Source organism: Bradysia coprophila, unplaced genomic scaffold (genome assembly GCF_014529535.1).
Source record: "Bradysia coprophila strain Holo2 unplaced genomic scaffold, BU_Bcop_v1 contig_24, whole genome shotgun sequence".
Taxonomy (NCBI): Eukaryota; Metazoa; Arthropoda; class Insecta; order Diptera; family Sciaridae; genus Bradysia; species Bradysia coprophila.
In genome coordinates this window covers 3,640,160-3,662,183 of record NW_023503501.1, presented here as the reverse complement: position 1 = coordinate 3,662,183, position 22,024 = coordinate 3,640,160, and the positions used below count along the sequence as shown (strand labels likewise).

Genomic DNA, 22,024 nt, shown 5'->3' with positions numbered 1-22,024 from the left:
CTGTAAAATACGGTTGATAAAACGCGTTATCGTTATCACGTTTGTTTCTCGCGTTATAAATTGTTTTCTTAGTGTGTTTGCAACCATACACCCAGAGATAACAATTATGAACATTGTTTCGGTATTATTATGGTCCTTCGAATTGTATGTTTATGCAAATTACAATATGAGTTAAACGATATAATAATATAATACGCAACACACACATGACACACATGCATAGTAATAGTCACATTGAATTCATATAAATATATTTCTTAAAATGTGAGTTTTTCCGTTGGCGTAGAATATGGTAAGTGCATAATCGCGGAGTGTGGAGTTTTTCTTGCTGTCTTCGTATTACTTATTTCTTTCATAATATTTTTTTGAAATAATTTCAATTTTGTTTATTTTATCGATTTACAAGTGATTCATGCATTTTATTTAAAAAAAAAATTATTCGTTGACCTTGGTCTGTTTTTTCTGCATCAATTTTTGTAAAGTTCAAAACCACAAAACATATAAAACCATATGGTCGCTTTGCGTTCGTGTTTTTTTTTCTTTCTTTCTTTCTCAAAGTAAGAAGGTAATGTAATGCAACATGAAGTGGAATATTACAGCATCTCAAAAACGTTGACTAGATGGTTGTGAGACATCAGAAGCGATTATAGGCAGAGATGTTTTTTTTTGCTTTTCATTTTTTTTCTCGAGGATTTTAAAAATAACTCGAACTCGATTTTTGTCATGTCTCTTCAATCTTTTTGGTAAAAAGTCAATATTTTTGGCTAAATATGTTCTCAAGATATGTCACTGGAGATGGTATGTTTATTTAAAGATGATTTTCGTTTATGTTGAATTTTAGATACATTTTAAAGAAATGAATATTTGGTGTTCGAGGAAGTTTTAAATTGATTTTTTTATTTTAACGTTTAGGTGTGGCTCGTCACAAATTTATGTTTGAAGATCATAATGGACATTAATTTTGATATTATTTAGCTATGGTCTAACTACTTTTGATATTACCACTTTGAAAATGTTTAGACGAGTAACTGTGCTTAGTTCCCGTGCTTCTTTAGAATTTCAAAAAAAAATCAAAATTTGTCATTTTTCAGAAAATTTTGAGACCTGAATCGAAGATTTGGATCCTCCATTTCGTAATTTTTCTATGGGCGACTGAACGTTTCTTCGAAGTTTAGACGAATTTATAAAAGATATCTGTACATTTTGGAAGCAGACCGTAGAACAATTTTTTGCTTAGAATCAATATTAGAGTCAATTAAAAATAACTTGTGTGTATGCTCCGAGGGGCTCACGCACTCCTTCAAATTTAATCCATTTAATACATTTAATCCAAGAAATACATGGGATTAAATGGATTTAAAACCATTTCCCCTCGGTATGCTCTAACCTCGATTATAGTCTAATTTAAGTTAAGCCTCCTAAATGGAGCGATTTCTTCTTTTAAAAAAGACAAACATTTAATTAAAGAATCTATTACTTCATTTGATCTAAATATATTTAAGAGATTGAAATTTCTAATCTTTTACTTCATTTTTTTCACATGTATTTGCTGACAGGCTAGCACCGCAATCTGTTGTACACAATTTTCATTTGAATCTAAGTTCATCATCGGAGGAAAGAGACAAAAAAAAATATAAGTCAGCTTTACTATGTTGGGACCGTAGGGATGATGTAACTGTTTACCGTTTAAAAAAAAAAGATCAGTTGATGCTGAGTTATCTGTTGTCGAAATCCCCGACATATATAAAGCAATGAGTTCTGGATAAAGGCTCTTTATAGTAAAGAGGTCTTAGCAAAGAAAAATGGATGTTTAAACAATCGAAGTAAAAGACTGCATCAATTGGTTGAAAAATTCTTATATCAAAAGAAGGAACAGATGACTCCATATACTGGTATAAATTAATGTACTTGCCGCGTTTGCCAAGTGATTATTGAAAATGCAAGTGAACTAAGTAACAACCAAATACGTAAAATTGGCGCCAAATGCATTTTAATAAAATTCAAGTCTGACATCAAAATTGTAGCGCGAAAAGCTATCCGACTTATATGCGAATGTTGTAAACTGTTAAATGAGACTGTTTTAATAAATCGAATATTTTAATACTTCGAATCCGATTCCGAAACAACATTTTCGTCTTGTCATCATTTGATATTGTAATTTTCGTTTCTTTTGTACATTTAATTAGCACACAATAAACTTAATCTCGAGTTATACTAATAATAATACAGAAAAACGTCTACTCACTTTTCGATTCAGCGTCTATGTCATTTACACACTATCGGCAATGCATGAAAATGTTAATCCATCCCAGAATGTTATTCCACATTGGCGTATGTTAAACTTTTTTCTTTCTGACAAGCACTACTCACTAGTTGCAATTATTTCTAATTACACAAGTAACTATACAGCACCGCTGCAGATATATTCAACTCTTTTTTTCCAATTCTTTAATTTTGTATAATTTGAATTATAGTAACAGAATTTCAATTTATTTTAATTTATTATTTAATACGAACACTAAGAATAAACAAAACAAAAAATATAATTTGTGTAATAAAATGTCTATTATCCTACACACTGGTGTACACACTGTAATGTTTTGTTGTTTCTATTGAAGAAAAAAAAATCAGGTTGCACCACGAATGCTGCACATATCCACGGCATGCCGTTTGTTTGCCATTGAATCTACAAATAAATAAATTAATTAATTGATTTGAGTTAAATTTTTACATTTCAATTTAGAAACAAGTTTGAATTTTTTCAGAGCAGTTTTACTATGTAATCTAGTACTTCATTTGATCTACATATTTTCCATTAATCTGTTTTCGAATCTTTTACTTCTGTTTTTTTGATATGCTTTTCTATATAAGTCAGCATCAGTCAGATAGCTTGTCATTTACTCTTGAAATCATTATCGATAACAGATGACAGCTGTCCGCAACTTGTTCAATTCATTACCTTAATGTTCGTATGTGGATCTCGAAAATTCGAGTTTCATTTAGCATAGCATTGCATAGCATAGCATTGCTATAATTCTAGTGTTGCTACTGTTTCTGTGCCTTCGCTTTTAAAGAGCTTTCGATAGCTTCAAACTAGTTTTTTTTCCACTTTTCCCATGGCAATCAAAAGAAGCCTTAAGATTTTGAAAGCTGTCCAATGAGATAAGGTGGGTGTTTTGGTTTAACAAAACATTAAAGGTCCTACCATTAAAATAGTTTTCTCACGAAGGAAACTTTTATCAACACGAAAAACAATTTTTGACAAGATATGAACTCAATGGAAGAAGCAGAGAATCTATCACTAGTGTTTCATACTGTTGAAAAAAAGAATTATTTGCCGTAACTCTTTGTGCAGAAAAACTTTTGTTCGACCAAATCCAAAATAGTGTCAGGAAAAGATTATTTTTTTAAAGGTCTGATGACGTTGTGAAGCGGTTACTTGGTTAACAGTAATTTGTTGCACTTTCCCGCATCATTCTACCTTTCAATTTGTATACCAAATTCTATTCGGCGCCCAACCATCTGAGTACAACACTAAATGATTCATATAAAACAATTTGTATGTTGCTCAACATCTGTTTCGAATCAATTTTGAGCAATTAATTTCTTCCAAGTTGAAGAGAAAAAATAAATATTCAAAGTGACAAACCCTATATGACAGTACAATGCAAAACATAATTGAATTTATAGTTTAAAATATTATATGCAGCCGAAAAAGACACGATGTGTTCCACCACCAGTTGTAATAAATAAATGAAATGTTTAGGAAAATTACAAATAGATTTTTCGTTGTATTCGATTTCGATTAATGGGATATTCTAACAACAAAATAGTTCTGCTTGTGGTATACCCATATAGATATACCTTGTACTTACACATGCCCATGGTTAATTTTAATAATAAAAAAAATTCACAAAACCACAAATGAACGTAAGCTCATGTTTCGAATCGAATTGAATATAGAAATGTAACCATGTGCGATAGATCTTAAACTCTTTGTACAAGCAATAATGAGAATGTGTATTAAGACAAATTAGTTTAACCGCACTCGCTGGTCGGTTATACGAGAGAGCTAAACATTTTTGTTAAATTGTTTTAAGGTTCTTTCATTTGGCTTTTAATTCTTTTAAATAGTTAATAAACGAGTGACAATCAAAATTCAATAAATTATCTTTTATTGAAATGAACAGTGAAAAATACGAACAGATTAATCAAACCAACAAATAAAGAAAAATGGTTTGCGGTTTGAATTTTCATTCGGATTTTGCATTTCGTTTTTGTTCAACTTCTCGCTTTTTTTTCTAATTCTACATTCAGTGCGTTGGTCATACATTATTATATGTGTGATCAGATAACATAAAACCATTTTCAGAAAAACGTACTCGACATTTTATGCCTTATGACTACAAATTTGTTTCATTTGGTAAAATGTTTTGTTCGTAATAGTCGACCAATGTTAAAAATGTGAAGCAGAAACTCTGAATCATCACCATAGACAATATTGCTTGTTCTTTTAGTTATAACATCTTTGTCGTCCCTAGAGTAGAATAGACAAGAGGCGCTCAACGAGAGTGAAACTACGTGAGTAAATTGTGTTCAAGCATAGCTATTTCAGTATCGCGTCAATGGCGTAAACTGTTTCATTATTAACAGAAGACCTCAAAAAAATGTAAGCTTTAAAACCCTACATATTTTTGGCGATTTTTTTTCGGGTAGAATCTAATTGTGGTGGGGAAAATTGAATTTGATGTATCTGTTCGCTGCAGGGCATATTTTTGAGAAAATGTTTTTTTAATTTTTCTCGAATTTCTCGAATTGCCTGGAACTCGAGAAAATCGAGAGAAAATTCCAAGAAAAATTGCTTAATTTTGTCGAAACGTTTACTAAAAAGTAAAGAAAGTGAGAATGGGGAAAAAATCCTGATGGTAAGTGTTTCGTCTTTTCCTCAACAGTGAAAACAATAAATTTGTCACACCGATGAAAACATAAAGTGAAACGGGAAATTAGGATACAGCCTATAAATTCTCTCACTTTCTTCCCGAGCACATTATACTAAACTGTTGACCTTGCTTTGCAAATTATTTAAAAAAAAATTCACCAAATTTTCGATATAATTTCCAACGAACACCCGGTAATGACACAATAATCTTCCGCGATCAGTACAACTGACAAAACTTTTTTTTTTTTAAATTTAAGTCAATCAATCAAAGCCCAGGCAAAATAAATATCATCTTCGCTGATGATCAGTGTACATCGTTAGCACACAAAGGTAAATTAAGCATAAATTTATGCAAAAAAAATTGCGTGGGCTTTTCTTTTGATCAAGTGTGGAAACAGCTGACTCAGGGCTGGAAAAAATATCTATACCGTGACCATGGAGGAGTATACAAGATAAATCGCTTTAAATGAACAATGTTTTTTTTTCTTCCGCTGTGTGTAAAAGACTAACGAAATTCGATACAATGTGTGGATCATTGAAATAAATTATGATCACGAGAAGAAGTAAGAAAAAAAATATTCAGCAAACAGCTAAATGAATCGGAAAAAAATATTAAAAAGTAAAAAAAAAATATTGAAAATTCTATGACTCAAGAGTTAAGAGGCAGTCTACCCACTCGTCAAAACCAGAATCCATTTCATGAAATCGCTTCAATATATTCTATTAGACCGAGGTTCATTGATGGCGTTAATGTTGTTTTTTTTGCCGTTTTGAAGTAAAAATAAAAAAATTTATTAATCAACTAAGTTGAGTTGAAAAAGAAACGAATTTTGCTTAACTTTTATGAGTCCAGTTCACATCTCATGAAGATCTCATGATCTTTTTACTTCACACCGTAAGTCTATGTTGTAATTTAAAATTCGAACTCTTGCCAGTCATTTTCAACAATTTTTAGAGACGATAGGCCTTTTTTAAATTTACCGAATCTAGTACCTCTTTTGACCTTAAAAATTGTTAACCACTTGGATCAAAATCTTTTCATTACTTGTAATCTGTCACAGACGACAAGCATATTAACAGTTTTACTATCTGATCTATTACTTCATTTGATCGAAGTTTTTCAGAGATTGATTTCAGCAATCTTTTACTTCATTTGTTTTGAACATGCTTTTTGCTATATAAGACCTTATTAGTCAGAGCATGTTGTTTATTATTGCTGTCGATAATGATGACAGTCATCTGTTACAGGTTAACATAGATGCGTTTCTTATGACTCATACGTCATACGCGTGTAATGGAGCTTATGTAAAGAGAGGCACGTGGAATGAATGCTACGAAAAAAACGAGTGAAATAGTAAAAACTTATCTTGGGGTCCCTTTATGACCACATTAGCCAGAGCTTATCGTTTATTTTTATCGCCGTCGCCATATCGATAACAGATTGGTGTAAATGTGAGCGGTTTTGTACTATTACTTTTTATGTTGTTGTTTTTCGAAGATGCCAGTAAAGTAATACGAACTTGAACAAAGTATTTGCACTGCAAGTTACCAGAACGATAAACTTACAAGCAGGGACGTAATATACTATTATTGTGTTCGGGTATTATAAACGTACAATAAATGCACATTTCGGGTATTCAATCTGACATTAAATCTGTCACTGTTGCTATTGTTGTGCGATGTGCATGACGTCATAATATTATCCTAGGATTCATAAAAGACCGTTAAGCATTCGTTAGGCGTTCCTTTTTTTTTTGATGTATTGATTATCGAGTATATACTATAAGATAGTCGTATATGGATAGTGCGGGTGATAAGTTTTTGGTTTATGCAAAAAAAATGTGTAGGGTCACAGCACTGCTACTAGCATGAACACTGAATTGACAAGTGTCAAATTTGGAGACTTTAGTGATAACCACATATGGTTTTTGTATTGTGTGTTTTCAATCATACAACGACAGCAGGTCAAAGGAACCGCAGTGCCTACTGTGATTTCATCAGCCTCCGAATATGTTCTATGTTCATGCTAGAAGCAGGGCTGCGCTAGGGTTGGATCTTGTTAAACAAAAATGGACTTGCTCAACTCTATCATTTGTTCATTGTCTGTTGGATGTACTCGGTCCACATTCATACAAAAAAAACAAAGTTTTTGAAATTATCGCGTATCTACGATGTGAATTCCATTGGGAAGTTGTATTACATATACAAATAACAATTCGATCTAACTTTTACAGAGAAAAAAAAAATTATTGAGAAAAAAAAACGTTTCGTTGCAAACAAAATGAAATACAAAACAAAACAAAAAAAAATCTAAAATTAAAAATATTAAATTTACATATAAGGCGATAAATCGAACATTGAAGGACCATTATTTAATATAGAAACATGTTGCAGATGTTTTAACCGTTTATGGTCGTATATATATATGCCCCGTTCAAATAATTAAAATTGTTTTTAAGGTTATCTATAAACAATAAATTTTAACTCATGAAAAAAATATAATCGTACAGCACGTCACAATTCATTACAGGACTTTAACGATGATTTTTTTGTTGTTTTGTTGCATTTCAATAAAAAAAAACTTCCAATGTCGAACTTTTATAGCTCGATAGTCATAACAATGCCTGCTCAATTATTGGTATCAAATTATCATTAAAATTACCACATACGAACTCTCACTTTTTTCGACAATAAAAAAAACGTTTTTTTTCACGCAAGGGTCTCTCTGTCGCTTAAAATTAATTTTCAGACATTTTTTAATAGTAATTTAATGATTTATCATTTATCACTCTCTTATATGGTGAAAATTAATCTACAAAACAAAAAATATTTTAATTGCCAATAATTATGTCACCTCCTCTTTTTTTAATAAATCAATTTGCAATCAACCAAAAAAAATTAATTCTTCTTTCAACCAAAAAAAAATTAATTCTTCTTTCAACAATACCGATAAATAAATAAACTAAAAACTCACATTTTTTGTATATTATTGTTAATATTGTGTAATAATATCGCTTTAACAACACTACAAGGCTTAACCCTAACACACAAGAACTTAAATCATACCGCGCAGACGGTTCGCGACTTACTAAACTTTATGTCGCGCAAAATCTAAAACAACGTTACTACACACAACACCAAAGAATATACAAACTTTACAAAGAAATAAAGAAAAAACACAACAAAATCCATCGATACCATACGCGCTAAGCTAACACACAACATTTTCATTTTTTTTTCTTTTTTTTTTCTTTAAAGTGTTGAGTCTCTCTGTATCTTACACTGTTATACGATAGTGTGGATCGAGTTATGTCTACATAGATTTTCTGTTTATTCGGTTTGATATAAAACCTCTATATATCGCATTCAACGGGTACTATCCTATACGAAAATATTGTAATAACCGCGAACAGTCTTGGCACTACCTACACACATATCTTTCCGCGTGAATTGGATGTAAAATATGTGTGTAAAAATGAATGGAAGTTGTTTTAGCTGCTGGAATGAATGAACTTCTTTCATTGTCAGACGAAATCCTGTCAGGTTTGTTTTTATTATTTCTTATTGTCAATTTTACTTCCTCTTACTGGTTTTCGTTTTCCATTTGAATTTGTTTAGAAGAGGGAACGCACAGTTGGAAAATATTAAATTTGTAATTCATGGAAATGAGTTGCTGGATGGCACACGATTTTTGTCATCGTTGGTGGTATACTGAGACTATTTTTGAATATTTTCCGTTTTGCCGAATAGCCGAAATGAGAGAGAAAGTGTATTTCTGTTGGTACGGTCTTTTGGAAGTTCCAAAATTGCTCCAGAATAGTACTCAAATTTTTCATGTTATTCATGAAGTTATCTGCTATCGACACCGACTGCAGGATCTGACTAATGTGGTCTTATATACAAAAAAACATATTCAGAACAATTGAAGTACAAGATTGCGAAATTTCAATCTTTTGAAAATACTCAGCACAAATGAAGTAATAGATCCGATGGTAAATTTTCTGAAATGCTTGCCGAATGTGAGTACATAAAACAAAAATGTTTCAAAAAAATCCACCCATTGAAACATTGATGATATGCGTGCCTTCTGTCAAAGGTGAAATTTTCCAAATAATCCCACATCCCTCAGCGTTACTTATTGACTCTCGCTTCAATTCCTATTATCGCTTAACGACTTGAAAACCAACTCTTCCACTATCTACCCAATCCATTCACTTTGGCTTAGGTCAAGAATGATTTCCATACCATCAAAATTAACACTTTAAAATCCCCTCGTTCCATTTCTATTTTCGGATGTGCACTTTTGTCGAAATAGACCGATAAAAGTCTTATCGCTTAATTGAGTGGAAACATTTATATTTTGTAGGTGTAAATTGTTACAACTTACTGCATTGGGTGCTTAATGTAGAAATTATTATGTTGTGTTATCAGTCGTGTTTATAAAAAATGATTAAAAATTGCGTGTTTTCATGTACGACATACGTAACACTTTGTTGATCACCTAAATGCAATAATTTAGGCTATCACCTGTTATTGATAATGACTTCAGGAATAAACGAGAAGCTCGAACAAATTAGGTCTATTATAGCAAAATGCAAGTCCAAAAATATGAAGTAAAAGATTTGAAATTTCAGTTCGTTGAAAATACCAAAATACTTAGATCAAATGAAGTAATAGATCCAATAGTGAATCAGTTGATTGTTTGTCATCTAAGAAGAGTTAATTCGAGCTATCCCATACAGTCACAGTTTTAGAACTCGCAGAATTATGAAGTGTGTTTCCTGACATATCTTCTCTTATTAGGGTTTTATACTGGAACAGGATATGCAAAGGGCTTAGTAGATCTGCTTCCCAATACCTAGTGGTCATTATTTTTGTCCTTTTTTCAGTAATAATTATCTTTCCTGAAACTTGAAATTGTTTGAATTCCATTGTAGATGGACCGTCTAAATGGTAGCAAGTTCTTTCGTTAGTAATTTCACATTTTACGTATCGTATCAATGTTATTAATCGACGGTCTCCCAACTATACACATATCATACGGTTCGATGTTGATACTCGAGTTCATTTATATTTCGGTATCAAAAGAAACTGCCGCGAAGACAGACACACAAATTATAAAACAATTAGACAAACGCTTTTTTATCAGATAATTTGTCAAGCACACCTGACGAAACGCGATTTTATTCCGAAATTATACTTGTATTATACCGTGTTGAGTTGATGGGTGTAGTTGATATAGCCAGAGAGAGACCCATCATCGTCGTCCGTATCAAGTGTATAAATGTTTCATAAAATTTCATTATTTTTTTATGATCACCTCGTAAGGTGTAAACGTAATGCAATCAATCATATTCGTATATAAATAGTCAAAAGTTAAGATACATTAACACTGCGAATTGCGTTTGGCTTTATTGCGCTGTGCGCTCTGGTTGTGTATCTTTTGACTTCTGTTTACATTTTGTTTACATTAAACTTAGTGAAGCAACAAGTTTTTGAACTGTTCATATTGATGTAATAAGATAATTGGAACAGGTACTTGATACTCAGTATATAAGGAGCATACACCGTATTTTTAACATTGCGCTTTAACAGCTGACTATTCAAACTCGTAGTCGATAGTCAGCGGGAAAATCAACCTTCTAATGTCAGAAGCGTACACAATACTAAGTACTAACAGAGTCTTTCGACTAGCTTCAACCGAATTTCACAACTCTTCCTATTTCCATTCCTAATATTCACGTTTAGTGAATTATGAGAGGAAAACCACTGAAGTTTTCTATCGACTCGGAGACATTGCTTCGACCTCAGAACACTATATGGCTCACCATCATCGGTTGTTCAGTAGTTCTCCGTCACAATGAACAGTTGGAACTAATGTTTAGTTCTACTGCAGCAGAAAAAAGTTTGAGAAATAATTCTCGAAATGTCCTCTCTTAAAAGTCATCAAAACTAAAGGAATTGAAACTAAAAAGATCCAATTGAACTGGGCAAGAATAAGAACAAATGGCAAATCCGAATTATTATTTTTAAGGTTCTTTAGTACTTAAAATATCTTACCGTGGTTCTTCATCACGAAAAGATCTTTGATCCAATCAATTCTCTTCTCAGCTGCCAACAGATAAAGGTACATGTCGCTGGCACCGCCACCATTTAGGGCTGTGTCGAGTTATGGCTCATTTTAAAGGGCTCGTTTAGGGCTGACGAATAAAACCGGTCCCGAGTTTAGGGCTGTCGATTTACGTGAGTTATACCGTTTTGAAGTTTTCAAGCATGTCACTTAAGTGTTTTGTCATAAACTGAATAGGTTTTTGACTTTCCACTCAATCTATGATTTGGGGCTAGTTTAGGGCTGACGATTGAAACCGGTCCCGAGTTTAGGGCTGCTCAAATACCATAGTTTTTCAATTTTTTCTCGAAAAAACATGTCATATTGGCAGTTTTGGATGTTATTCATAGTGTTCCTAGTTGAAAGTATATATTAACGTTTGGGGCTAGCTTAGGGCTGACAATTGAAGCCAATCCTGAGTTTAGGGCTGCTATCCCGCCAATGATATTCAGCTTTCTCCATTAGCTCTTTCAACGATATTTAAAAAGCGTCTGACTAAAATTATAGTCTATCGTTTAGGGCTCATTTAGGGCTGATGATTGAAACCGGTCCAGAGTTTGGAGCCAAGACTTCGGGCGATTATGGAACAAGCGGTCTCCGATTTTTATCGTCAGCCCTAAACGAGCCCTTTAAAATGAGCCATAACTCGACACAGCCCTAAATGGTGGCGGTGCCAGCGACATGTACCTAACAGATAATGCTTCAAAACCGCGAAAAAAAATCAGAACTTCGACACAATACATTCAAAGCCCACTTAGAAATCGAAATCAAATAAATAATTACACGGACGAGTTTATTGACTGTACGATAACAGGCTAAATTTAGTCAGACCCTTCAACAGAGATAAATCTTCTATTCTTCGACGAATTTAACGCTTGCAAGCTTAAACTTGTAGAATCTACAATGTATCTACCGAGTGAAGTGAAGGATTTGTTCACAGCACTGCTACAGTAGCTGTGCTGATGTTTGTTCTAATTTCAGCAATGATTCATCAGAAATTTAGAGACCAATTTTCATTTTGAGGGATTCTTTTGAAAAACGACCTGCCGAAATCGGACGCATTTTAAAGTGGACTTTTTGATGTGTGCCTTAACTATCTAGGTAAGCTGTATTTGCACGTCAAGCTTGCGGTCATTATACCAGTACCCATACATGTGTGGTGTCATTCGCAAAGACCAGTACCAATTAGGGAAAAGAGTTTTTTTATGTTTTTGTTGCTTTTTGGATGCACAGGAACCGTCACAAGTTCGCCTAAATAATTAAACTTTTACCCATACTTTCAACTGCTCTTAACTCGTCAGGGTTGCGTTCTACACCCCGTGATCGACAGATCGACTATTTGCCCCGAACGTACATTCAATTACCTTTCCAAGAACACCCCACCCACACGCCCATGTAACTGTCATGCAGCCGGAGAAATTTCCAGATGAAAAGTGCATGTTTTCGGTTTTTGATTTTTGAAAAGTTATTTCTCGACAGTTCCGAAGGTCCTCTATCCAAATCTGCAATACGATTTTTTTTAATATGTCTTACGTCTTCTCTCGTCTTGTTACAAAAATTATTTTTCATACGTTCTGGCTACAGGGGAACGTTCACCCAAAATTTAAAACAAATAACAAACAGACCGAGGGAGGGATTTGAAGTTAATTTTTTAATGGAACTAACAGAACACAAAGTAACGATGAAAGATTTATAGTTCGGCCCAACGCACTCCAATAACGAACAGATTTTTTTAACGATCGGTTTGGCCGTTTTTGTATGGAACGTCCGTAACGCATTTACCAACATACAAAAACTGAATTTTTATTTAATTTTGTTCTCGTACTACGGCGTCGTGGAGGCCTCTTATTTAATTCTGTTCTCGTGCCTGTTCTTGGAGTGCGTTGCTCGGCCAAATCTCCACCAAATTTGACGAGCGACAGTTCTTTGAACTCGTACGGACGACCAGCCTTTTTTTAATAGTTTGGGGCCATCTGGTGCTAAATTCGAGAATTTTAAATTTTTCGCTATATGGTTCCGCACAGCAGTCGCAGTCTACGACAAACAAAAAATTCGAAATGTTTTCCTATCACACCCGTTCAATGCTAACCCGTGTTCGAACAAACACCCCATCAATGTCATGATATTGGTATGTACAAAACCAAAATTGTTTGGCTACAAGTCTAGCCGACGATGTGCTCTCACCTGAATGCTCTGATTTTAGACTTGTTAATTTGTCAATTCGTTTCGCTGCCTCTGCAGAAACTATTTTTGACGATAAAACGAAAAGACTGGAACAGCTGACTAACAGTAAAGAAACCTATTTTTATTGTTCACAATCTGAATCATATTCTGACCAAGGTAAATTTTCGGGATCCAAATTCTTCTGTTTCAAGTAAACGTTGAACTGTTCTGGGATGCTCATAAATTTTCGAATTTTCGCTCGCAATTGTTTCCACGTTTCTTGATCGTAATTTTTCTCGTCCTTGACCATTGCTTTGTAATTCAGTCCGTATTTGTCCAGCAAGTAGCTCGCATATTTTACAACTCCTTTGGGAAGCCTAAACAACGAATCGTTTTAGCTAATCCCATTGTACGTTTACAACACAACAGCCATACCTGAACTGACTTTCGCGATATTCATTCGCTTCCTGCTCCAATTGTTCCACCAATTTAGTTTTCGGCCGAGCCACCTCTTCATCCAGTTCTTCTTCGACAAAACCATTGGCCAATTTGATCATTCGGAGACGTTTCTGTTTCGTTGACGGTACGGCTAAAATTTCATTCGGATCTCGACTGATGCCCATTGCAACCAAATTCTTCGTCAGTGTTTTGCGTTCATCCCAGGCCTTGCGAATGGCTGGACTGTAAGCAGATTCAATAGGTTGATGTGACGATCTGTTCAATCGGAAACTGTCACTGTTCTACACTCACTCTTTTATTGTTCCGGTGCCGCGTCTTTGATTGTTTACACGTTTCCTGTTGACATTGTAGCGGAACGATTTTCCACGTTTAACTTTCTTGATTTTCATTTTGATTCACAGAATTGTCCAGATAAACTATTACAGCCAAACTTGCATCGAGAGTTGTGCCTCCCGTCTTTAGAATTATTGTCGCTTTTACGCAGACAGGCCTCTTTTTACTTCGTTTCGTCCAGGCAGTTATACCAATCCAACTCCTGAAAAATCGTAAGTCTTTGAATGGTGTGGTTTGTCCTCTAGTTTCTTGTGAAAATTGTTAAACGAAATTAGCACATCGTCGGCTGTGTAGTGTCTAACTAATGTCCAAGTTGAACTTACAATTAAATTAATTCAAATCAGATGGAGAAGACCAAGAAAACTGTATTCCGAAATTCACACGTGCGTCGTTTCACATTTGACTTGACATTTCTAGGAATGTTTAAGTCAACGATCAATAGATGGCAGTATTTTATGGATGGAGCCGGTTTTGAAATAGTAGGTGTATTCAAGGTTCTGAAAGAACAGGTTTAGACACTACTGAGTTGATCACGAAGGCGATGACACTCATGATTTGACAAATAGATGCTTTTTATTGAACCGACTCATTACAGATTGTTTGAAATGTCAACTTGATAAAAACTTTTTTTTTTCTTCAAGTTCATATTTTAAACAATCTGTAATGAGTGTGTTCAACAATAGTTATTTACGTATCGATTGAGGAGGTCGAAAGAGTTACGTATTAAGTTTTATATGCTGCCTACTGGGGACGAAAGTTGAAAAATGTAAGCCCAAGGGCCGAAAGTGACAGAAAAATGTAAGCCAAAGGGGCGAAAGCGAAGCTTTCGCCGCGTGGGCTTACATATCTGTCACTTTCGGCCCGTGGGTTTACATTTTTTTCTTTCGTCCCGCAGTAGGAAGCATATAAAATGTATTTATTTGTCAAAAGGTGTGTGTCACCCCGCCTTCGTGGGTGTCCTAACCTGTTCTTTCAGAACATTAAATGTATTCCCATCAGATTTATCCAGTGGCTGATAAATTTAACTTACCGATAAGTTTAATAAATTTGAAAGCCGTAAGTGCGGTTGAAATTGAAAATCTTTCTCACGCAAGTCTTTCTAACGCAACGCCATTTTCATACAATGAAGCGTTGAAATGTATTTTTCAGTTCACTTTTTCATCGAATCGTTCACTTGAAATTCAAATTTTAGGCACACTTACGGTGTGAATTTCGACACAAAAAGCAATTCACGCCGAAAGTGTGCCTAAAATTTGAATTTTAAGTGAACGACTCGATGAAAAAGTGAACTGAAAAATACATTTCAACGTGTCCAACGTTTCCTTGTATGAAAATGACGCAACGTTAGAAAGACCTTCGCACTTTCCATTTTGAATTTCGACCGCACTTATGATGGCGTGAATTGTATATTTAGAGATAAAATCAACTTTACCAACAAATAAGTTCATAATAATAATTCGTCACTACTTACTCCTTACATTCATACCGATACACAAATTTTAAACTTCGTACGATGTTTATCTCAATAAAATTAACAAAAAAGTAGCTCACAAATTATTTTGTTACATTTTCAGAAATTGTACTTGATTCCGTTTTTGCCTCTGCGTACGTGACAGTTGTCATTTCAATAAAATTCATTGTTTGAAATGACAATTCACGTACACGGAGGCAACGGGATGAAAACATGACTGTTTATTCAGACTAAAGGTTTTTGACTGGTATAAATTTTGAGTGATTTTGAGTGTGACATCGTTTAGATGGATAGCGGGAATATGTCGAATGACGGCTGGTTTTTTGAGATAGACTTCGATACATTTTCTCTCGACCAAATTCAAAATCATTCGACATATAGGTTTCTTTCAAGGGCGTTCAAAATGACAAACATCATCCACATAGAAGTCGACACAGCCTCACTTTGAAATTTTAACGAACAAAGTTTAAGTTGCGGTTATGTTTGCTTCTATGGATTCCCCCCATCCGTCAAAACGACCCAGGCGTCATATTAGCATCTCCGTGAAATTTTGTTGGGAGGATTTAAACAGTTTCCAAAGTTCGCCGATAGTAGAGAATGAGAAGATTTCAAAAATTTTGCCAGTGTTGTAAGATACAAAGTATATAAACACTGAAGGTAATGCAGACCCTCAGCGGATCAGAGAAATTACGGATCCAAACTTTCAGGTGAATTCATTTTCGTATGTTGTCTAACTTAGACTTGTGCAACATGACGGCCCTAAATCCTTCCAATTCACCACTAAATACAACTTGACGCAAACGAATTTTATATGAGTGCAACATAACCCCGCTAAATAGTTCCAAATTCACCACTAGATGCAACTTGACGCAAACGAATTCAATAAGTGTGCAACATGATGGAGCTAAAATTCACCTGAAAGTTTGGATCTTTGTGTAACTGCGGATTTGCATTACCTGCAGTGTTTATATACTTTGGTAAGATATACCGCTTTAGTACTTTTGTTGGATAAGTGACCAGGAGAAAAACAGCTGAAGCGACCTTATGTCTTTTCATTGACGTTGACTGACCATCATTCAGAATTATCATTCGCATAACAAGTGGAACATTCCTCATCCAATTTTACATTACCACGTGTTCATTGAATCAATGTCAATTATCTTATTCTCTCATCCTTAGTGTAATGTATGGTTTGCACTCAACAAAAAGTACTCCGTGAGAGAGTAAACAAATCAAAAATGGAAAAAAATGTAAATTTTGTCTTTCACACGGAGTACTATTTCGTTAAGTGAAAATTAAGCATATGGTCGCTGATAAAATTTGAGTAAACATTCCCTAACTTAAATGTAATTTGATTTCAAAACAATTTCGCGCTCTTTATCATTTTATAGCAACGCCATTGTTATGGATATTTTCGTCACGTGACCAGCGACGCTCGGCCATTTTAACATTTCAAGCAATTTTGTGAAGCATTTTCTACCTGCGCTGCTAGAAAATACTTTTAATAAATTGTTAAAACGCGTTTGAATTTTTAAAATTTCTCACTAATTATCGTGCAAACGCCAGTCGATTCATTGAATTTGACAGAAGTGGAATACAAACCGTGAAAATGTCTGATAATCACGCAGAAAGTCCTCAACAACAAGATGCCGAAAATGATATCGCTGGCGTAAGTATACATGGCAGTTGTATTGTTGCTCCAAAAAATTGAAAAAATACCTGAAATTTCCGTCGAGGTAATTTGTTCGCGTGCATTGTGTGGAATTGTTTTTACAATGCATTGAATGCTTTACGTGGAATTGATTACAGATCTTTGTGATTGTGATGAATATAACGATTCGCTTTAATTACCTAATCAAAATTGATGCACAATAATAGGATATGGGATGGATGTGTTTGTGAATATGTGTCGGTTGAATGTGCGGCATTTTTTTTTTCGTATAGTCGTTGATGTTTGTTTGTTGACTGTAATGATCGTAATCGTTTTGGTGGGAAAAAAATTTGTTCGGCAAGTTTGCCATGACGATAACAAGTTCGATTCAATAGATTACCGTCTCGAGAGCGATGATTCAACATTAATTTTTGAACTCAACTCGAACGGGGGTAGGGGATAGTAGACAGTTTGATGTTCCCATATGATGTGAATTGCCGGCATTGGCATGACATTTGAAATTATTCGTTTCGAAACAAAGATTTTAAAAATAGTGAGGATTGTGGCGATATTTTTGATGAGTTCACAGATTGTGAAGAATGTAATCTGTCAAACATTTTTCATGTAAACCTGTTGTAAACGCTTATTCTTCATGCATTTTGCACGGTCTCACAAACTGTGCACTAGCCTTTAAAATCGACATTGGTTCATTACGTAGATAATATCTTCGTCGCGTTTAGTGCGACATCGGCTTATGCCAAAGTATATTGGAGTTTATGACGCAACGAATATTTTATAAGGCAGACCATGTTCAACAGGTTGTGCATCTCTTCTTGAAATTCAAACCAAAGCCAAAGTGGATCTCAAAATTTGAAATTCGTTATTATACGCTGTGAGTGTAATGACTCAGCTGATCGGTAATGCTTTCTTCAATGCTTGGAACGAGTCAGGCTCGGTCTGACCGGATCCCAAACTAATATTTCTGGTTTCTGGTTCGGATAACCAGAAATTTTTAGTGAAAATTAGTGATTTCTGGTGAAACAATTCTGAGTTACCCGAACCCGAGCTGATCCATTCTGAAAATTTCAAGTACAGCTCAGGGTCTGGCCAAACCCGAAGGTGAAATTTTAGGTTCTGGTCCGATTCAGGTACGGGTTGAACCCGAAATCGAAAATTGAAACGAGTCAATCCGAACCCAATCTGAGCCTTATTCTTTATGTTACGTTTTCAAGACTGTTACGTTAGCTTATAGTGTGTTGTGATAATAATCTCAGGGACTAAATGTACGTCATTTCCTTCAAACAATAGTGATCGAGATTTTAATTTCGATGCTTTTAACAATGGTTACCGATATTGTAGTTGAGGGATAGAACAAAAAGCGTTCTGCTATGTTAGGTCTGTAAAGTAGATGCAAAATGAAACCATTGCAGAAAATTACTCTGAAATCGACACCTTTTCCATTTATTTTTACTTGATTAAAAGTAGAACGGAATGGAATAATTCTATTCAAACACAGTCGTGAACGATTGTAAAATCACAAACACATAAAGTAATTTTGCTCGGCGGTCAAGTTTATTAATGGAAAATTCAAATAATTTATTTTTGTCGAAAAGAAGGCTGCTGAATGGCACAGTCAGTAAAAAATTGAATGACTATTTCACATCCGATACTTGCGATTTACTTCCGTTCATTAACAAAATAATTTTCTCGCAGAAAAAAACGGCGGCTCGAACTCCGTCGAAAAGGAAATCAAAATTAGAAAGAGAACGTGAGGAAAGCGAAGAAATAATTAAATCAATGGGCGGAGCTGTCGAAGAAGGTGGTCGTCGCACTAGGTCAAGCGCCAGAGGATCCGTAACAACTACACCAGTAACACCAGCTCCGAAAAAGCCGAGAGTTGCACGAGGCAGAGCAAAACCGAAGAAAATTGATGTCGATGACGAAGCGAACGATGTCGAAGAGGTATGCGTTGCAAAATTCGAAATGTGGAAAAATGTTTTACTTTTGACTGTTTTTAGGATGCCGAAGAACAGCCGGCTGAGGACAAACAGGAAAGCAAAGAAAATGCCGAAAGTATGGAAGTTGATGGAACGACCGATGATGCGGAAACCAATGACACTGTATCGCAAAACGACGACGGTAAAGACAAACAGTCAGAGGTCGAGCAAGCGAAAGAGAAAAACAGTGAATCCGGCAATTCGTTAACTGATGAAAGTGCTAAGTCTACAGTTCAAAATGACGTAGCGCCGAAAGAGGATGCCATAGAAAAGCCAAAAGTAGAAACACCTCCCTCGCCAGCGAAAGACTCTCCAGTCACGCGACCGATCGAAGAAGCTGCCATTCCTGATGCGGCCAAAGAAGCTGCCGAAGTCAATGAGAAGGCGAATGACAATTCACATACGAATAATGAGTCTGTTGATGCGGTCGTTAAGGACAATAAGACGGAGGAGAAAATCGATGATGCACCATCCAGTGAGTTAAAATCATTTTTTTGTATTATTTTACTGTCAGTATTCCAATAACTTATCGGCTCAAAAACGGTTTATTTTCGCCAAACGTTTAGTTCGGGAAACATGTTTGATTCAATCCAATGTTTTCAGTGATACGTATACATTGTCAAACACTGAACTTGACCCAAATTTTTGGTAGTCGATGATGATGAACCACTTTCACAATGTTACATGAAAGACGAAACTGTCTCATGTCTTGAATTGTGCATTGCTGAAGACTAAATGTGGCCTCTGCGGTTACAAAACTGTATTTCTGGGTGTTTCATAAGAGAAATTCAGTTTCCAGATCTTTGATCTTCCTATCATTCCCTTCAATCGTCGCTTAATTCATTTTTGGTCCCATTTTACTAATTTTTGTTGTTCAATGACTCCAAGACAAGTGATTATTCACCTTTTGAGAAACAGCCAACCGGCATCGGACGAATTTTCCTAGAAGCCAAAAGCCCTTCCAAAAATCGAAAACACTTTTCTTACTGAAATTGTTCCAGGTACTTGCAATATAGAAGGTCGTCTAGGCTGTCATTAGAATAGAAAGCATGTACTTTCGAGGGAAAGAGGGTCTTATTGGTTCTAAAATTTATCCGGACTGAGAAAAGCAATGGAGAAAATGTGAAAAAATTGAACGATTTAGGTGTACTTCTAACTGTTCCTCTGCATCCAAAACGCAACGAAAACATCAATAAACTGATCGCTACTGGACTTAGCTTAGTAATGACACCAAACATACATGGGTAGTGTCACGGTAGATGTACCTTTGAATTATAAATTTGTGACTCAGTTCCTCACGTCCCTTTGTCCAGACAGAAGATTTGATGTTATCGTTGCGTTTCGGATTCAGAAGAACCGCTAGAACGTCAACGAAATAGTCAGATTTACATATTTTTTCAACTGCTCTTTTCTCACTCTGGATGAATTTGAAACCCCAATAAGATCTTAACTGCCCCGAAAGAACATGCAATTTTCTTTCTGAAAACAGCCCACACGAACCTTTCATTGATGTTCACAGTCAATTAAAAGTCTATGATATTTTAGCGCGAAATTTGAATTCACTAAGCCATATTCAAATTTTGCGCCGAAATATTTTAGACGGGAAATACTTAATTGACTGGGAACATTGATGACGTTTAAAACTCTTAAAAATCTGTCAAATGTGTTTTTTAAGAATGAACCACCTCCCACTTACCACACAAGCGTCTACGATTTTTTTTTGAAAGTCGTTCAAGTTTCTACGTACCAATGCCAAGGCACATATAAAAATCCACTGAGGCGTCTGACTTCATAAGAATTCCTCATTAAGTATAACAAGCGCCCTCAACATATAAAATCCATTATATAACCTGGGGAAAAAAAGATGATAAGTCTCGTTTCCGTATGTTTATTGACCTCGGCTTTGCCTCGGATCAACAAAATTCACACGAAAACTCTATTGTTCATCTTTTTATCACTAGTGATATAAAAGACTATTGATCGCGCACAAAAAAAAATTGAAAAATGCGAAATTTGTTTTGACACCGCCATGACACCATATTTTCAGATGCAGAACCAACTATAAAGCCAACCGAATCAGCTCAGGAGATAGCGACCGCATTGTAATTTCATCATACAGCACAATCGATCACAAGAAATTTAAATTTTAAAATCTTAAGGTGTAATCGTATTAACGATTATCCAACAGAAATGAAAAAGTTTTTTTTTTAGTAATTTTTATACTTGCATTTCCACCCCTCCCACTCTTAACCGTAAGATTTACTGAGACTAAAATGTACATTGAACATTTTTTTTTATATTAAAATGCAATCGTTAATGGACTTGATGAATGAATGTGGTTGTCAAGTCGCATTACTAATAATATTAGTATAGATGATGGATATGTGTACCAAAATTAAATTCGCGTTAATTTTGTTAGAACTCGTAAAACAAATGAACATTTTTCAAAGTAAACAAGTGCATGTACATACGATTTCCAAAATGTAAAAAAAAACAAACAGAAATTGAGAAAATTATCGATAATTCAAAATATTTAATATTACACAATCAGCAAAGCAAGGTACAAACAGATATAAATTAAAAATTCAAAAATTCGTGACAAAATGACTAAATTTCTTTGGGTTTTTCTTTTCGATTTCTTTTTCGTTTTTTTGGGTTAGAAAATTGTTTCTTTTACTGAACGGATTTTTTTTCTTCATTATGACTATGACTATACATTGAATTTTTGATTTTAAATCAAGTAATAAAATAGGAAGAGAGAAGTTTTAAAGTAAATTTAAGAAAATAAATTTGTAATTTTAAAAATAAAAAAAAAGAATTTGAAATTATAGACGACATTTTCAATGAATTTTAATTTTGAGATGCAGTATCACAGGGTGCCGATTCTCGTGAATTTTTAGAA

At 34.6% G+C, this 22,024-nt stretch overlaps 3 protein-coding genes across 10 annotated transcripts in view; 1 reads left to right on the top strand and 2 right to left on the bottom strand.

Moving 5' to 3' along the window:
- The window catches only part of LOC119077846, a 57,479-nt gene extending 49,437 nt beyond the window's left edge, over window positions 1–8,042 (bottom strand). For 3 of the 4 annotated variants that reach the window (XM_037185166.1, XM_037185170.1, XM_037185167.1), the window contains exons 1-2: window positions 7,914–8,042; window positions 2,246–2,686 (exon numbers count right to left, since the gene is read on the bottom strand). The gene's annotated coding sequence lies outside the window, so the exon portion shown is untranslated. The remainder of the gene's footprint in view (window positions 1–2,245; window positions 2,687–7,913) is intronic. The other variant, XM_037185168.1, reaches the window with a different exon arrangement.
- Window positions 8,043–13,330: 5,288 nt separating this feature from the next.
- Window positions 13,331–14,450, bottom strand: LOC119077921 (nucleolar protein 16). 2 transcript variants are annotated; one of them, XM_037185302.1, is made up of 4 exons: window positions 14,327–14,450; window positions 13,962–14,205; window positions 13,647–13,892; window positions 13,331–13,588 (listed from the first exon to the last, which is right to left on the bottom strand). In XM_037185302.1, the coding sequence occupies exons 2-4, from the start codon at window positions 14,057–14,059 to the stop codon at window positions 13,354–13,356; spliced, it is 579 nt and encodes a 192-aa protein (XP_037041197.1). In that variant the 5' UTR covers window positions 14,060–14,205; window positions 14,327–14,450; the 3' UTR covers window positions 13,331–13,353. The 2 variants fall into 2 exon arrangements, with proteins under 2 accessions (XP_037041197.1, XP_037041198.1); XM_037185303.1 differs by having other exon boundaries at window positions 13,962–14,251; window positions 14,327–14,408.
- Window positions 14,451–16,919: 2,469 nt separating this feature from the next.
- Window positions 16,920–21,722, top strand: LOC119077913 (bacchus-like). Of its 4 annotated transcripts, none has more exons than XM_037185288.1 (4): window positions 16,920–17,143; window positions 18,839–19,087; window positions 19,144–19,597; window positions 21,170–21,722. In XM_037185288.1, exons 1-4 carry the CDS (start codon window positions 17,084–17,086, stop codon window positions 21,226–21,228), a joined length of 822 nt encoding a protein of 273 aa, XP_037041183.1. In that variant the 5' UTR covers window positions 16,920–17,083; the 3' UTR covers window positions 21,229–21,722. The 4 variants fall into 4 exon arrangements, with proteins under 4 accessions (XP_037041183.1, XP_037041185.1, XP_037041186.1 ...); XM_037185290.1 differs by having other exon boundaries at window positions 17,011–17,143; window positions 18,839–19,081; XM_037185291.1 differs by having other exon boundaries at window positions 17,015–17,147.
- The last annotated feature ends 302 nt before the right edge of the window (window positions 21,723–22,024 follow it).

What these genes read in the sequence shown, in the direction of transcription:
- LOC119077921 (XM_037185302.1), bottom strand. Translation starts at nt 14,059, where the DNA reads ATGAAAATCAAGAAAGTTAAACGTGGAAAATCGTTCCGCTACAATGTC. An exon ending in GGCACCGGAACAATAAAAGA is followed by an intron (nt 13,893 to 13,961) that starts GTGAGTGTAGAA and finishes ATCTGCTTACAG; the next exon opens with TCCAGCCATTCGCAAGGCCT. An exon ending in TATCGCGAAAGTCAGTTCAG is followed by an intron (nt 13,589 to 13,646) that starts GTATGGCTGTTG and finishes TTCGTTGTTTAG; the next exon opens with GCTTCCCAAAGGAGTTGTAA.
- LOC119077913 (XM_037185288.1), top strand. Translation starts at nt 17,084, where the DNA reads ATGTCTGATAATCACGCAGAAAGTCCTCAACAACAAGATGCCGAAAAT. An exon ending in AAGCGAACGATGTCGAAGAG is followed by an intron (nt 19,088 to 19,143) that starts GTATGCGTTGCA and finishes GACTGTTTTTAG; the next exon opens with GATGCCGAAGAACAGCCGGC. An exon ending in AATCGATGATGCACCATCCA is followed by an intron (nt 19,598 to 21,169) that starts GTGAGTTAAAAT and finishes CCATATTTTCAG; the next exon opens with ATGCAGAACCAACTATAAAG.